Here is a 15,422-nt window from a genome sequence, read left to right on the forward strand (position 1 = left end):
GCCGCGGGTCTCTGAGTGGAAGAATGTGTTACCCCATGGGGGAAAACCAGCAGGCGTTCAAACCTGGCACAAAGGATAACCTCATTACGATCGGTGCATAATTCCAAATTATACACTGATCTTGGCTTTGGGAAATGTACAACCGTTTGCTTGTCGTGGTCATTGTCGTGGTCACTGTCGCGGTCACTGTCGTGGTCACTGTCGTGGTCATTGTTCTGGTCATTGTGGTCACTGTCGTGGTCACTGTCGTGGTCATTGTCGTGGTCACTGTCGTGGTCACTGTCGTGGTCACTGTCGCGGTCACTGTCGCGGTCACTGTCGCGGTCACTGTCGTGGTCACTGTCGTGGTCACTGTCGCGGTCACTGTCGCGGTCACTGTCATGGTCATTGTCGTGGTCATTGTCGCGGTCACTGTCGTGATCATTGTGGTCACTGTCATGGTCATTGTCCTGGTCATTGTGGTCACTGTCATGGTCACTGTTGTGGTCATTGTCCTGGTCATTGTGGTCACTGTCGTGGTCACTGTCGTGGTCACTGTGGTCACTGTGGTCATTGTCGTGGTCACTCTCGTGGTCACTGTCGTGGTCATTGTGGTCACTGTCGTGGTCACTGTCGCGGTCACCGTCGTGGTCACCGTCGTGGTCACTGTCGTGGTCATTGTCGCAGTCACTGTGGGCACTGTCGCGGTCATTGTCGCGGGCATTGTCGTGGTCATTGTCGTGGTCACTGTCGTGGTAATTGTGGTCACTGTCGTGGTCACTGTCGTGGTCATTGTCGTGGTCACTGTCGCGGTCACTTTCGTGGTCACTGTCATGGTCATTGTTGTGGTCATTGTTGTGGTCACTGTCGTGGTCATTGTCGTGGTCATTGTCGTGGTCATTGTCCTGGTCATTGCGGTCACTGTCGTGGTCACTGTCATGGTCACTGTCGTGGTCACTGTCATGGTCACTGTTGTGGTCACTGTCATGGTCACTGTTGTGGTCACTGTCGTGGTTATTGTCGTGGTCACTTGTGGTCATTATCGTGGTCATTGTTGTGGTCACTGTCATGGTCATTGTCGTGGTCATTGTCCTGGTCATTGCGGTCACTGTCGTGGTCACTGTCGTGGTCACTGTCATGGTCACTGTTGTGGTCACTGTCGTGGTCACTGTCGTGGTTATTGTCGTGGTCACTTGTGGTCATTATCGTGGTCATTGTGGTCATTGTCGTGGTCATTGTTGTGGTCACTGTTGTGGTCATTGTGGTCATTGTCATGGTCATTGTGGTCATTGTCATGGTCACTGTCATGGTCATTGTCATGGTCACTGTCGTGGTCATTGTCATGGTCACTGTCGTGGTCATTGTGGTCACTGTCGTGGTCATTGTCATGGTCATTGTCGCGGTCATTGTCGCGGTCACTGTCGCAGTCACTGTCGCGGTCACTGTCGCGGTCATTGTCAAGAGATTCAAGATTCAAGAGATTCAAGATAGCTTTATTTGTCATCCAATATTGGACGAAATTCAGTCACCCACAGTCCAACAATAAAAGCATTAAATAGGCATTCAAATTACCCAACCCCAAAAACACACAAAAAAAGAAACATCCATCAAAGAAACATCCATCACAGTGAGTCTCCTCCTCCAGTCCTCTCTCTCCTCACTGTGATGGAAGGCCACAATGTATTTTCCCTTCTCCCGCTGTGCCTCGCCCGCAGTCAGGTTGTTGTGGTTGCAGGCCGCACCGGACGGTCCACAGCGGGCCAAGTCCAAGTCGCGTCGCGTCACAGCCGCTCCCGCAGCCTCCGAAGACGGCCGGCTCCGCCGATGATAAGTCCGATCCGGGGCGGGCGAGCACGCTGCCGCTGCCGCTGTTGCTGCACGTCGGGGCGGTCGCGGCTCCCGACATTGAAGCCCCCGCCCAGCAGAGAAAAATCCCGCGGCTTATCTTAGGTCGCGCCGGACGGTGAAATGTCCGCGACCCAAGCCCCGCGATCCGGGGCGGGCGAACCCGCTGCCGCTGCCGGAGCTCCCGATGTCGGCATCCACGCGGCCCGAGCCTAAGGCGAGTCGCAGCCGCTCCCGCAGCCTCCGAAGACGGCCGGCTCCGGTGATGGTAAGTCCGATCCGCGGGCTCTGCGAACCAGAGCCCTGGAGGCCGACAGCTCCAGGAGTTGGGCCGATGGTAGGCCGCAGCAGGAACGGAGACACCACCCAGAAAACAAAGGTCGGGTCTCCGTTCGGAAGGGACATCTATTTACAATGTTACAGTTCCCCCCCTCCCCCCCACATACACACATAGTACACAAACACAAAAACACAACATCACAACTACAATTAAGACAAAAAAAACAACAAAAACACAAAGACAAATGGACCGCAGGTGAGCCGCAGCTGCTAGGGCAGCGCCGCCATTTTGGTGGCGTGGTCATTGTCATGGTCATTGTGGTGGTCACTGTCATGGTCACTGTCGCGGTCACTGTCGTGGTCATTGTGGTCACTGTCGTGGTCATTGTGGTCACTGTCGTGGTCATTGTGGTCACTGTCGTGGTCATTGTGGTAATTGTGGTAATTGTCATGGTCATTGTCATGGTCATTGTCGTGGTCATTGTCGTGGTCACTGTCGTGGTCACTGTCGCGGTCACTGTCGTGGTCACTGTCATGGTCACTGTCATGGTCACTGTCGTGTCCATTCCCTGTATATTCATGTGCGTATCTAAAAGCCTCTTCAACGCCACTATCGCATCTGCCTGCATCACCACCCTTGGCAGTGCGTTCCAGGCCCCCTCCATGTAAAAACTTGCCCTGCACTTCTTCATTATATTTTCCCTGCTCTCACTTTATAGCTATGTCCTCTAGTGTTGGACATCCCCCCACCCCGAGATTAAAGGTTCTGCCTGACTCTCCTATCTCTCTGCCTCTCGTAATTTTATATCAAGACTCCCCAGAACCTCGGACGTTCCAGAGAAAGTAATCCAAGTCTTTCCAACCTTTCCCTGCGGCTGAAACACTCTAATCCAGACAGCGTTCCGGTAAACCTCCTCTCCGCCCTCTCCAAACCCTCCACATCCTTCCTGTAATGGGCCCGACCAGAACTGCACGCAATACCCTGAATGCAGCATTTACAATACAATACAATGCAATACAATATATCTTTATTGTCATTGTACAGGGGTACAACGAGATTGGGAATGCGCCTCCCATACGATGCAATAAATTAATTAGCTAGTCAGTATTATTTTAATTTAAACAACCCAGTAGATCTGTGCCGGTTCACTGTGCGATGTGACCATCCGGCTCAGCAGGACCGGTTCATGGCAGCTATGGCCCTGGGGATGAAGCTGTTCCTGAGTCTGGAGGTGCAGGCGTAGAAGGCCTTGTATCGTCTGCCCGATGGTAGAAGTTCGAACAGACTGTTGCAGGGGTGTGAGGAATCTTTGTGGATGCTGGTGGCTTTTCTGAGGCATTGTGTGTTGTAGATGCCCTCCGAGGCTGGTAGCTGTGTTCCGATGGTCCTCTGAGCTCTATGGACTACCCGCTCAATACTCAATTCTCCTTCTGCAGTTGGATACAGGTTATGACGGGTACACAAGCAACAAAACGCCCTGAGTTGTTTTTAAGAACACGGAGCACAGATCAGTAAGGCATAGGAACGGGCCCTTCGGCCCACACTGTGCCAAACATGATGCCAAGTTCAACTCGTCTCATCCAAACCTTGACTAAAGTCCAGGTGGAAAGCAAAATAAAAGAAACAAAATCTTTTATCTGAGAGTAGAAATGTCAAGGACCAATGGGGCTTTAAGGTGAGGGCACAAAGTTTAAAAGGGCGTGCAGCGTAGGTTCACTGGGTTAATTCCCGGAATGGCGGGACTGTCATATGTTGAAAGACTGGAGCGACTAGGCTTGTATACACTGGAATTTAGACGGATGAGAGGGGATCTTATCGAAACATATAAGATTATTAAGGGGTTGTACACGTTAGAGGCAGGAAACATGTTCCCAATGTTGGGGGAGTCCAGAACAAGGGGCCACAGTTTAAGAATAAGGGGTAGGCCATTTAGAACGGAGATGAGGAAAAACGTTTTCAGTCAGAGAGTTGTGAATCTGTGGAATTCTCTGCCTCAGAAGGCAGTGGGGGCCAATTCTCTGAATGCATTCAAGAGAGAGCTAGATAGAACACTTAAGGATAGCGGAGTCATGGGGTATGGGGAAAAGGCAGGAACGGGGTACTGATTGAGAATGATCAGCCATGATCACATTGAATGGTGGTGCTGGCCTGAAGGGCCGAAGGGCCTCCTCCTGCACCTATTGTCTATTGTCTATTGAGATGTGCTGGGCAAGGTTTGTGGGGATATTGGCCAAATGGGACTCGCTCGATTCGAGAGCTTGGACGGCATGGACAGGTTGGGCAGAAGGGCCAGAGACCACGGGGGAGGAGCTCCGAGGTGGAGACCACCGGGGGGAAATCCGAGGTGGCGACCACGGGGAGGGAGCTCGGAGGTGGAGACCACAGGGAGAAGCTACGAGGTGGAGACCATGGGGTGAGCTCCGAGGTGGAGACCATGGGGGGAGCTCCGAGGTGGAGACCACAGGGGGGAGCTCTGAGGTGGAGACCATAGGGGGCGCTCTGAGGTGGAGACCACGGGGGGAGCTCCAAGGTGGAGACCACTGGGGGGAGCTCCGAGGTGGAGACCACAGGGAGAAGCTACGAGGTGGAGACCATGGGGTGAGCTCCGAGGTGGAGACCATGGGGGGAGCTCCGAGGTGGAGACCACAGGGGGGAGCTCCGAGGTGGAGACCACAGGGGGGAGCTCAGAGGTGGAGACCATGGGGTGAGCTCCAAGGTGGAGACCATGGGGGGAGCTCCGAGCTGGAGACCATGGAGGGGGTGGAGCTCCAAGGTGGAGACAATGGGCGTTTGTGAGCGGGTGTTTACTTCAGTTGGCCGTGAGGTAGTGCGGGGAGTATTTAAGACACACCAGGCTTCCACTGTGAGCACCAGCATGTGAAGTAACGCAGCGCCCACAAGCAATTGGGCTGGGATCGCCCTGAGCGTGTTTCATGTGGGAATCATTCGAGCTGCAGACATCGGAGACTTTAATCAGTCTGGACTGCGGTTAAAACCTGATCCTCAAGAGGTCTAGGGTCACGGTGACGTCAGAGCTATATATAAATTGGTCTCTCTTTTTAAAAAAAACACCACGCAAAGTTCCCACACCAGGGCTGTGTTATAAATAGAAGGGTCCTGTGTGCTTAGTTCACTGTTGAGGCACGTACAATTGCTCCACTCTTGGTTGAAGGGTTTGCGAATGACTGGAGCGCTCTCGAAAGGAATTTGACTCCCGGTTGGACCCAGTTCGCCCAAGGTGAAGAGCCCATTTAATTGCAGCCACATTTTCCAAGTCGACTGCCAAACGTAAATCGGCCAGCGCGCAATAATGTACTCAGAACGCAGAGGAAGGGTCTCGACCCGTTCCTTCTCTCTCCAGAGATGCTGCCTGTCCCGCTGAGTTACTCCAGCATTTTGTCGTCTGTCCTCACGTGGAACATAGACCATTACAGCGCAGGATGGACAGGGCCGGTTTCTGTACTGTGTGCTTCTATGACATACACAGTCTGAATAGTCATAGAGCGACACAGCGTGGAAACAGGCCCTTCGGCCCAACTTGCCCACCCCGGCCAATATGTCCCAGCTACACTAGTCCCACCTGCCTGCGTTTGGTCCGTATCCCTCCAAACCTGTCCTATCCATGTACCTGTCTAACTGTTTCTTAAACGATGGGATAGTCCCAGCCTCAACCACCTCCTCTGGCAGCTTGTTCCATACACCCACCACCCTCTGTGTGAATAAGTTACCCCTCAGATTCCTATTAAATCTTTTCCCCTTCACCTTGAACCCATGTCCTCTGTCCCTCGATTCCCCTACTCTGGGCAAGAGACTGTGTGCATCTACCCAATCTATTCCTCTCAGAATGCTATACTGTATTCTCTCTGGGAGTCCACAATGCCTGCAATACAACGTCAGTCCAAAGTTGAGTCTCAAGAGACTGCCGACGTTGGAATCTGGAATGATATATAAACTGCTGGGCGAATCCAAGCCCTGAGGCAGGGTCCCAACCCGAAACGTCCATCCTTCCTTTACCTCCACAGATGCTGCTCAACCTCTGGTGTTCTTCCAGCAGTGTGCGTGTCTGTGTGTCTGCATGTGTTTAGTTTAGTTTAGTTTAGAGATCCAGCACGGAAGCAGGCCCTTCGGCCCACCGAGTCCGTGCCGCCCAGCGATTCCGGCACATTAACACTATCCTACACACACCAGGGATAATTTTACATTTGTACCAAACCAATTAACCTACAAACCTGCACGTCTTTGAAGCGTGGGAGGAATCCGAAGCCCTCGGAAAAAACTCACGCGGGTCACGGGGAGAACGTACAAACTCCGTACAGATAGCATCCATAGTCAGGATCGAACCTGGGTGTCTGGTGCTGTGAGGCAGCAACTCTACCGCTGCGCCACCGTCTGTGTGTGGGTGTGTGTGTGTGTGTGTGTATTGGGGTCTGTGTGTGTGTGTGTGTTGAGATGTGTGTGTGTATTGGGGTGTGTATGTATGTGTGTGTGTGTGTGTGTGTGTGTTGGGGTGTGTGTGTGTGTGTTGGGGTGTGTGTGTGTGTGTTGGGGTGTGTGTGTGTGTGTGTGTTGGGGTGTGTGTGTTGGGGTGTGTGTGTTGGGGTGTGTGTGTTGGGGTGTGTGTGTTGGGGTGTGTGTATGTGCGTGGGTGTGTGTTGTGATGTGTGTGTGTATTGGGGTGTGTGTATGTATGTGTGTGTGTGTTGGGGTGTGTATGTGTATGTATGTGTGTGTGTGTTGGGGTGTGTGTGTGTGTGTGTGTGTGTGTGTGTGTGTGTGTGTGTGTGTGTGTTGGGGTGTGTGTGTGTGTGTATGTGTGTGTTGGGGTGTGTGTGTGTGTATGTATGTGTGTGTTTGTGTGTATGTGTGTGTTGGGGTGTGTGTGTGTGTGTGTGTGTGTTGGGGTGTGTGTGTGTGTATATATGTGTGTGTTTGTGTGTATGTGTGTGTTGGGGTGTGTGTGTGTGTGTGTGTGTGTTGGGGTGTGTGTGTGTGTGTGTGTGTTGGGGTGTGTGTGTTGGGGTGTGTGTGTTGGGGTGTGTGTGTTGGGGTGTGTGTGTTGGGGTGTGTGTGTTGGGGTGTGTGTATGTGCGTGTGTGTGTGTGTGTTGTGATGTGTGTGTGTATTGGGGTGTGTGTATGTATGTGTGTGTGTGTTGGGGTGTGTATGTGTATGTATGTGTGTGTGTGTATGTGCGTGTGTGTGTGTGGGGTGTGTGTGTGTGTGTGTGTGTGTGTGTTGGGGTGTGTGTGTGTGTGTGTGTGTGTGTGTGTGTGTGTGTGTGTGTGTGTGTGTGTGTGTGTGTGTGTGTGTGTGTGTGTGTGTGTGTGTTGGGGTGTGTGTGTGTGTGTGTGTGTGTGTGTGTGTGTGTTGGGGTGTGTGTGTGTGTGTATGTGTGTGTTGGGGTGTGTGTGTGTGTATGTATGTGTGTGTTTGTTTGTGTGTATGTGTGTGTTGGGGTGTGTGTGTGTGTGTTGGGGTGTGTGTGTGTGTATGTATGTGTGTGTTTGTGTGTATGTGTGTTGGGGTGTGTGTGTGTGTGTGTGTGTTGGGGTGTGTGTGTGTGTGTGTGTGTGTTGGGGTGTGTGTGTGTGTGTATGTATGTGTGTGTTTGTGTGTATGTGTGTGTTGGGGTGTGTGTGTGTGTGTGTGTGTGTGTGTGTGTTGGGGTGTGCGTGTATGTATGTGTGTGTTGGGGTGTGTGTGTGTGTGTGTATGTGTGTGTTGGGGTGTGTGTGTGTATGTATGTGTGTGTATGTGTGTGTTGGGGTGTGTGTGTGTGTTTTGCTCCATTTCCATATTAACTCATAACGTATTTTTGGATAGATATATCTTTAAGATTTTTTTTGTTAAATTTCAATTCACTTGCAAACTGAGTCCATTACTCTGAAATTGTTAAAAAATAAAGAGCAATTTAAAAAAAAATGTAAGTTAAAGTCAGGAGTTTTTTTTTAAAAAGACACAAAATGCTGGTGTAACTCAGTGGGTCAGGCAGCATCTCTGGAGAACATTTTCGGGTCAGGACATTTTTTGTAAACCGGCATTGTGAGGCTGCCTTGATCGTTTCAAGTCCCTTGTGTGTTGGGAGGAATGCGTTCACTTGCAGTGGAATACCATAGTCTAATACAACACAGGGCAAGCAGCCAGCGCTTGGACAGAAATTCTGCTTTAAAATACATTCTCATTGCTATATTTAAAGGCAGATTCTTGGCCAAGTCTGATTACCACAGATGAAAATAAGTTTATACCAAAAACAGAATAATCACTTCACATCAGTGTCAATTAAACTTCTTGGCTTTAAGTCGTAGAAATAAAGAACTGTTAATGTTGGTGCTCAAAAAAATGTCCCGACCTGAAATGGTCTCCACAGATGCTGCCTGACCCACTGAGTTACTCCAGCACTCTGTGAAACGTCACCCATCCATGTTCTCCAGAGATGCTGCCTGACCCGCTGAGTTACTCCAGCACTCTGTGAAACGTCACCCATCCATGTTCTCCAGAGATGCTGCCTGACCCGCTGAGTTACTCCAGCACTCTGTGAAACACTGTCGGCCCTACACTGCCCGGACCTACAGTGTCTGGGCCTACACTGTCCAAACCTACACTGTCCAGGCCTACACTGCCCGGACCTACACTGTCCAAACCTACACTGTCCAGGCCTACACTGCCCGGACCTACACTGTCCAAACCTACACTGTCCAGGCCTACACTGCCCGGACCTACACTGTCCAAACCTACACTGTCCAAACCTACACTGTCCAAACCTACACTGTCCAGGCCTACACTGTCCGGGCCTACACTGTCCAAACCTACACTGTCCAAACCTACACTGTCCAAACCTACACTGTCCAGGCCTACACTGTCCGGGCCTACACTGTCCAAACCTACACTGTCCAAACCTACACTGTCCGGGCCTACAGTGTCCAGGCCGACACTTTACGGACCTACACTGTCCGGGCCTACACTGTCCAGACCTACACTGTCCGAACCTACACTGTCTAAACCTACACTGTCCGGGCCTACACTGTCCGGGCCTACACTGTCCGGACCTACACTGTCCAAACCTACACTGTCCGGACCTACACTGTCCGGACCTACACTGTCCGGACCTACACTGTCCTGACCTACACTGTCCTGACCTACACTGTCCTGACCTACACTGTCCTGACCTACACTGTCCTGACCTACACTGTCCTGACCTACACTGTCCTGACCTACACTGCCTACACTGTCCTGACCTACACTGTCCTGACCTACACTGTCCTGACCTACACTGTCCTGACCTACACTGCCTACACTGTCCTGACCTACACTGTCCTGACCTACACTGTCCTGACCTACACTGTCCTGACCTACACTGCCTACACTGTCCTGACCTACACTGTCCTGACCTACACTGTCCTGACCTACACTGTCCTGACCTACACTGCCTACACTGTCCTGACCTACACTGTCCTGACCTACACTGTCCTGACCTACACTGCCTACACTGTCCTGACCTACACTGTCCTGACCTACACTGTCCTGACCTACACTGCCTACACTGTCCTGACCTACACTGTCCTGACCTACAGTGTCCTGACCTACACTGTCCGGACCTACACTGTCCTGACCTACACTGTCCGGACCTACACTGTCCGGACCTACACTGTCCTGACCTACACTGTCCGGACCTACACTGTCCGGACCTACACTGTCCTGACCTACACTGTCCGGACCTACACTGTCCTGACCTACACTGTCCTGACCTACACTGTCCTGACCTACACTGTCCTGACCTACACTGTCCTGACCTACACTGTCCTGACCTACACTGTCCGGACCTACACTGTCCGGACCTACACTGTCCTGACCTACACTGTCCGGACCTACACTGTCCGGACCTACACTGTCCGGACCTACACTGTCCTGACCTACACTGTCCTGACCTACACTGTCCGGACCTACACTGTCCTGACCTACACTGTCCTGACCTACACCGTCCGGGCCTACACTGTCCTGACCTACACTGTCCGGACCTACACTGTCTGGGCCTACACTGTCCTGACCTACACTGTCCTGACCTACACCGTCCGGGCCTACACTGTCCGGACCTACACTGTCCAAACCTACACTGTCCGGACCTACACTGTCCGGGCCTACACTGTCCGGGCCTACACTGTCCGGGCCTACACTGTCCGGACCTACACTGTCCTGACCTACACTGTCCTGACCTACACCGTCCGGGCCTACACTGTCCTGACCTACACTGTCCGGACCTACACTGTCTGGGCCTACACTGTCCTGACCTACACTGTCCTGACCTACACCGTCCGGGCCTACACTGTCCGGACCTACACTGTCCAAACCTACACTGTCCGGACCTACACTGTCCGGGCCTACACTGTCCGGGCCTACACTGTCCGGGCCTACAGTGTCCTGACCTACACTGCCTACACTGTCCTGACCTACACTGTCCGGGCCTACAGCGCCCCCCGGGCCTAATATGGGTTAAGGGGGGTCCCGTACGAGATAAACCAATGAAGCCCAAAATGCGGGATGTCCCAGCTAATACGGGACAGTTGGCAGTCCCAGTCTCACACCTCCTTGTCTTTCTTCTCTCTGGCCTTTGTGCCAACCATCTGCCTATCAACCTCCCAACCCCCCCCCACCCCCCTGGCCTATGTCAACCTGCCACACTTTGTCCTGCCTCTCCTCTGCTACAGCTTTCTTCTCCTCCACCCCCCCCCCTCCCCACCACCTCATATCAGTCTGAATATCTCTCTACATCACCATCCAGCACTCTGTGAAACGTCACCCATCCATGTTCTCCAGAGATGCTGCCTGACCCGCTGAGTTACTCCAGCACTCTGTGAAACGTCACCCATCCATGTTCTCCACAGATGCTGCCTGACCCGCTGAGTTACTCCAGCACTCTGTGAAACGTCACCCATCCATGTTCTCCAGAGATGCTGCCTGACCCGCTGAGTTACTCCAGCGCTCTGTGTATTAATCAGCATCTGCAGTTTTTTTGTCTTTACATGGAACATGTACAACCCAAGAACGGGCCCTGTGTCCCACAACATTTGTGCTGAACATGATGCTGCGTTAGGCTGATCTCATCTGCCTGTATGTGATCCATATTCCCTCCATTCCCTGCACTCCCATGTGCCTATCTAAAAGCCTCTTAAACACCACTACGGTATCTGCCTCCACCACCACCCCTGGCAGCGCGTTCCAGGCCCCCACCACTTTATTTAAAGAACATGCCCCGCGCATCTATATACTAAAACTCTCGTTTGTTACCTTGTTTGTGACTGAACTTCAGCCAAAACGGTACACGGTAGCGCGACAATTTTAGGCCCACCTTACTCACCGTCGTCACTTTAGTGATAATGCCAGTGGTTTTATTGAAATCGGTGTTATATATTTAAAGTTATTCACATTTTAAAGTTTGAAAGGAGGAGAGGGGGGGAGGGAGGGAAGGGGAGAGGGGAGGGTGGGAGGAGAGGGTGGGAGGAGAGGGTGCTGCACCAATGCAGGAGAGGTTTGGGCCCAACGGGTCCACTTAGTCTAGTCTCCATAAAAAATTGTCCCTCGCTCCTCATGGCTTTGTCCTCTAATGTTGGACATTTCCACCCATCGAGTCATAGAGTCATAGAGTGACACAGTGTGGAAACAGGCCCTCCAGCCCAACTTGCCCACACCGGCCAACACTGTCCCAGCTACACTAGTCCCACTTGCTTGCGCTTGGTCCATATCCCTCCAAACCTGTCCTATCCATGTACCTGTCCAACTGTTTCTTAAACGATGGGATAGTCCCAGCCTCAACTACCTCCTCTGGCAGCTTAGCTTGTTCCACACACCCACCACCCTCTGTGTGAAAAAGTTACCCCTCGGATTCCTATAAAATCTTTTCCCCTTCACCTTGAACCTGTGTCCTCTGGTCCTGATCGATGCCTCTCATAATTTCAGATACTTGTATCAGGTCTCCCCTTCAACCTCTGGCATTCCAGAGAAGACAATCCAAGTTTGCTCAACCAAGTTTGCTGAAACCCTCTAGTCCAGGTGGCACTCAGCTAAAATTCCTCTGCACCCTCTCCAAAACCTCCACTTCCTGCCTGTCGTGGGGAGACCGGAACGTAGTTCAGTTTAGTTTGGTTTAGAGATACGGCACAGAAGCAGGCCCTTCGGCCCACTGAGTCCGCGCCGACCAGCGATCCCCACACATTAACACTACCCTATACACAACAGGGACAATTTTACATTTTACAGTATAACCAAACTAATCACCCTACAAACTTCAGTCAGAGAGTTGCGAATCTGTGGAATTCTCTGCCTCAGAAGGCAGTGGAGGCCAATTCTCTGGATGCATTCAAGAGAGAGCTAGATAGAGCACTTAAGGATAGTGGAGTCAGGGGGTATGGGGAGAAGGCCGGAACGGGGTACTGATTGTGGATGATCAGCCATGATCACAGTGAATGGCGGTGCTGGCTCGCAGGGCCGAATGGCCTCCTCCTGTGGATGATCAGCCATGATCACATTGAATGGCGATACTGGCTCGAAGGGCCGAATGGCATCTGTCTGCACCTATTGTCTTTTGTCTATAAACCTGCATGTCTTTGAAGTGTGGGAGGAAGGCGTGGAAACAGGCCCTTCAGCCCACAGAGTCCGCGTCGACCAGCGATCCCCGCACACTAACACTATCCTACACCCGCCAGGGACAATTTACAATTATACCACGCCAATTAACCTACAAACCTGCACGTCTTTGGAGTGTGGGAGGAAGGCGAAGATCTCGGAGAAAACCCACGCAGGTCACGGGGAGAACGTACAAACTCCGTACGGACAGCGCCCGTCGTCAGGATGGAACCCGGGTCTCCGGCGCCGCGAGGCGGCAACTCTGCCGCTGCATTCATGCACGCAATACTGCATGCATTAATGCATTACTGCATGCATTGCTGCACGCAACCCTCCAAATGCAGCCCAACCAAAGACCTATGGAGCTGCATCAAGCGTTATTTTTTAGAACCTATATTTCGGGTAAGGTGTACAAGGCTGAGTGAGGATGACGTGAGTGAAGGCGTTTTTTTTAAACCCGGATGGTGTTTGGAATCTGGATTGCACTTTTTGAGGGGGTGTTGAGACCGGGTGGGTTTCCTCCGGGAGCTCAGGTTAACCCCCTCGATCTCCAAAAAACCCTGGTTAAGCGACCATGGTGAAACTCCCGCTCCTGGGCAGAGGGGTGGTTCAGTTGGGGGGGGGCAGGAGTGGAGAATCGATGGGAATGTGGGGAGAATCAAATGGGGGGGGAAATGTGGGATTAGGATCGAGGAAGTGCTCGGTGTCCCACACAGACCTGGTGGAACAAACACCTTCCCACTCGTTCAGAAAAGTGCAATGTGCTCAAGTGGATGCAGGAAGGGGAAAAAATCCTTCCTCGGTTAATAATCAGAATCAAATGATGATACGTTTTGTGCTGGGTACTAAAACAATAAAAGGGGGCAGTTAATTCTTTTTGTGCCTGGAGAACAGTTATTGAGAATGTGCCTCTTGTCTGTCAAAGCATCCTACACACTAGTGATCATTTACAGAAGACAATTAACCTACAAACCTGCACGTCTTTGGAGTGTGGGAGGAAACCGAAACACAGGCTCATGGGGAGAACGTGCAAACAATAGACAATAGGTGCAGGAGGAGGCCATTCGGCCCTTCGAGCCAGCACCGCCATTCAATGTGATCATGGCTGATCATTCTCAATCAGTACCCCGTTCCTGCCTTCTCCCCATACCCCCTGACTCCGCTATCCTTAAGCATCTGCAGTTATTTTCCTACTAGATTCTTGATCAGTACGGGTGTCAGGGGCTAGGGGGAGAAGGCGGGAGAATGGGGCTAGGAGGGAGAGATAGACCCACCATGATTGAATGGCGGAGTAGACTTGATGGGCCGAATGGCCTAATTCTGCTCCTATCACTTATGATGCTGCCTGGCCTGCTGTACCAACTGTGCACGGTGGCGCAGCGGTAGAGTTGCTGCCTCACAGCACCGGAGATCCGGGTTCTATCCTGACTATGGGTAGACACAAAGTGCTGGAGTAACTCAGTGGGTCAGGCAGCATCCCTGAAGAGAAGGAATGGGTGACGTTTCGGGTCGAGACCCTTCTTCAGACTGAGGGTGCTGTCTGTACGGAGTTTGATGGGCCGGAATTTAGAAGGATGAGAGGGGATCTTATCGAAAAGTATAAGATTATTAAGGGGTTGGACACGTTAGAGGCAGGAAACATGTTCCCAATGTTGGGGGAGTCCAGAACCAGGGGCCACAATTTAAGAATAAGGGGTAGGCCATTTAGAACGGAGATGAGGAAAAACTATTTCAGTCAGAGAGTTGTGAATCTGTGGAATTCTCTGCCTCAGAGGGCAGTGGAGGCCAATTCTCTGAATGCATTCAAGAGAGAGCTAGATAGAGCTCTTAAGGATAGCGGAGTCAGGGGGTATGGGGAGAAGGCAGGAACGGGGTACTGATTGAGAATGATCAGCCATGATCAATAGACAATACACAATAGGGGCAGGAGGAGGCCATTCGGCCCTTCGAGCCAGCACCGCCATTCAATGTGATCATGGCTGATCATTCTCAATCAGTACCCCGTTCCTGCCTTCTCCCCATACCCCCTGACTCCGCTATCCTTAAGAGCTCTATCCATCTCTCTCTTGAATGGCGGTGCTGGCTTGAGGGGCCAAATGGCCTCCTCCTGCAACTATTGTCTATTGTCTAGCTAACGGTTTCGCCGGGCTGGTTCGTGCCAGGCTGGCAGCTGTGTCATTGAACTTCCCCTGGTGGAAGGTGCCTTTGCAAACTCTCAGTGAGAGCTCTTCCTTTGATAGTACTCCAAGATGCTGAAGCACTTCAGCGAGGGAGAGGTGAGGATGCAGCCCGACGAGTTCTTTGGCATATTCGACACGTTCCTGCAGTCCTTCAGCGAAGCCAAGCACGACCTGGAGACCATGAGGCGTAAGAAGGAGGATGAGGAACGCAGGGCCCGCATGGAGACCATGGTGAGTGGGGCACCTACTTTGGGCAGGGGTTGGGACGGGCCGACTTTCCAGCCGAGTTTAGTTTCCAGACACGGCGCGCTTCGCCACACAGAGTTCGCGCCGACCAGCGGTCCCCAACGCTACCCCACGCACGCTGGGGACGATTCACACTCACACCAAGCCAGGTGACCTACAAACCTGCACGTCTTTGGAGTGTGGGAGGAAACCGAAGATCTCAGAGAAAACCCACGTGGGTCACGGGGAGAACATACAATTTTTTATTTTTTTTTATTTGTATTTTCTTTTAATTT

The 15,422-nt window shown here is 52.0% G+C and overlaps 1 protein-coding gene across 1 annotated transcript in view; it reads left to right on the forward strand.

Annotated features, from left to right (window-relative positions):
- daam2 (dishevelled associated activator of morphogenesis 2) overlaps positions 1–15,422 on the forward strand; it is a 257,528-nt gene that overhangs the window by 229,062 nt on the left and 13,044 nt on the right. The window contains 1 exon segment of the mRNA XM_078399971.1: positions 14,962–15,132. Within this exon segment, the coding sequence (XP_078256097.1) occupies positions 14,962–15,132 (171 nt within the window).

The sequence above is a fragment of the Rhinoraja longicauda genome, chromosome 5 (assembly GCF_053455715.1).
Source record: "Rhinoraja longicauda isolate Sanriku21f chromosome 5, sRhiLon1.1, whole genome shotgun sequence".
NCBI classification, from domain to species: Eukaryota; Metazoa; Chordata; class Chondrichthyes; order Rajiformes; family Arhynchobatidae; genus Rhinoraja; species Rhinoraja longicauda.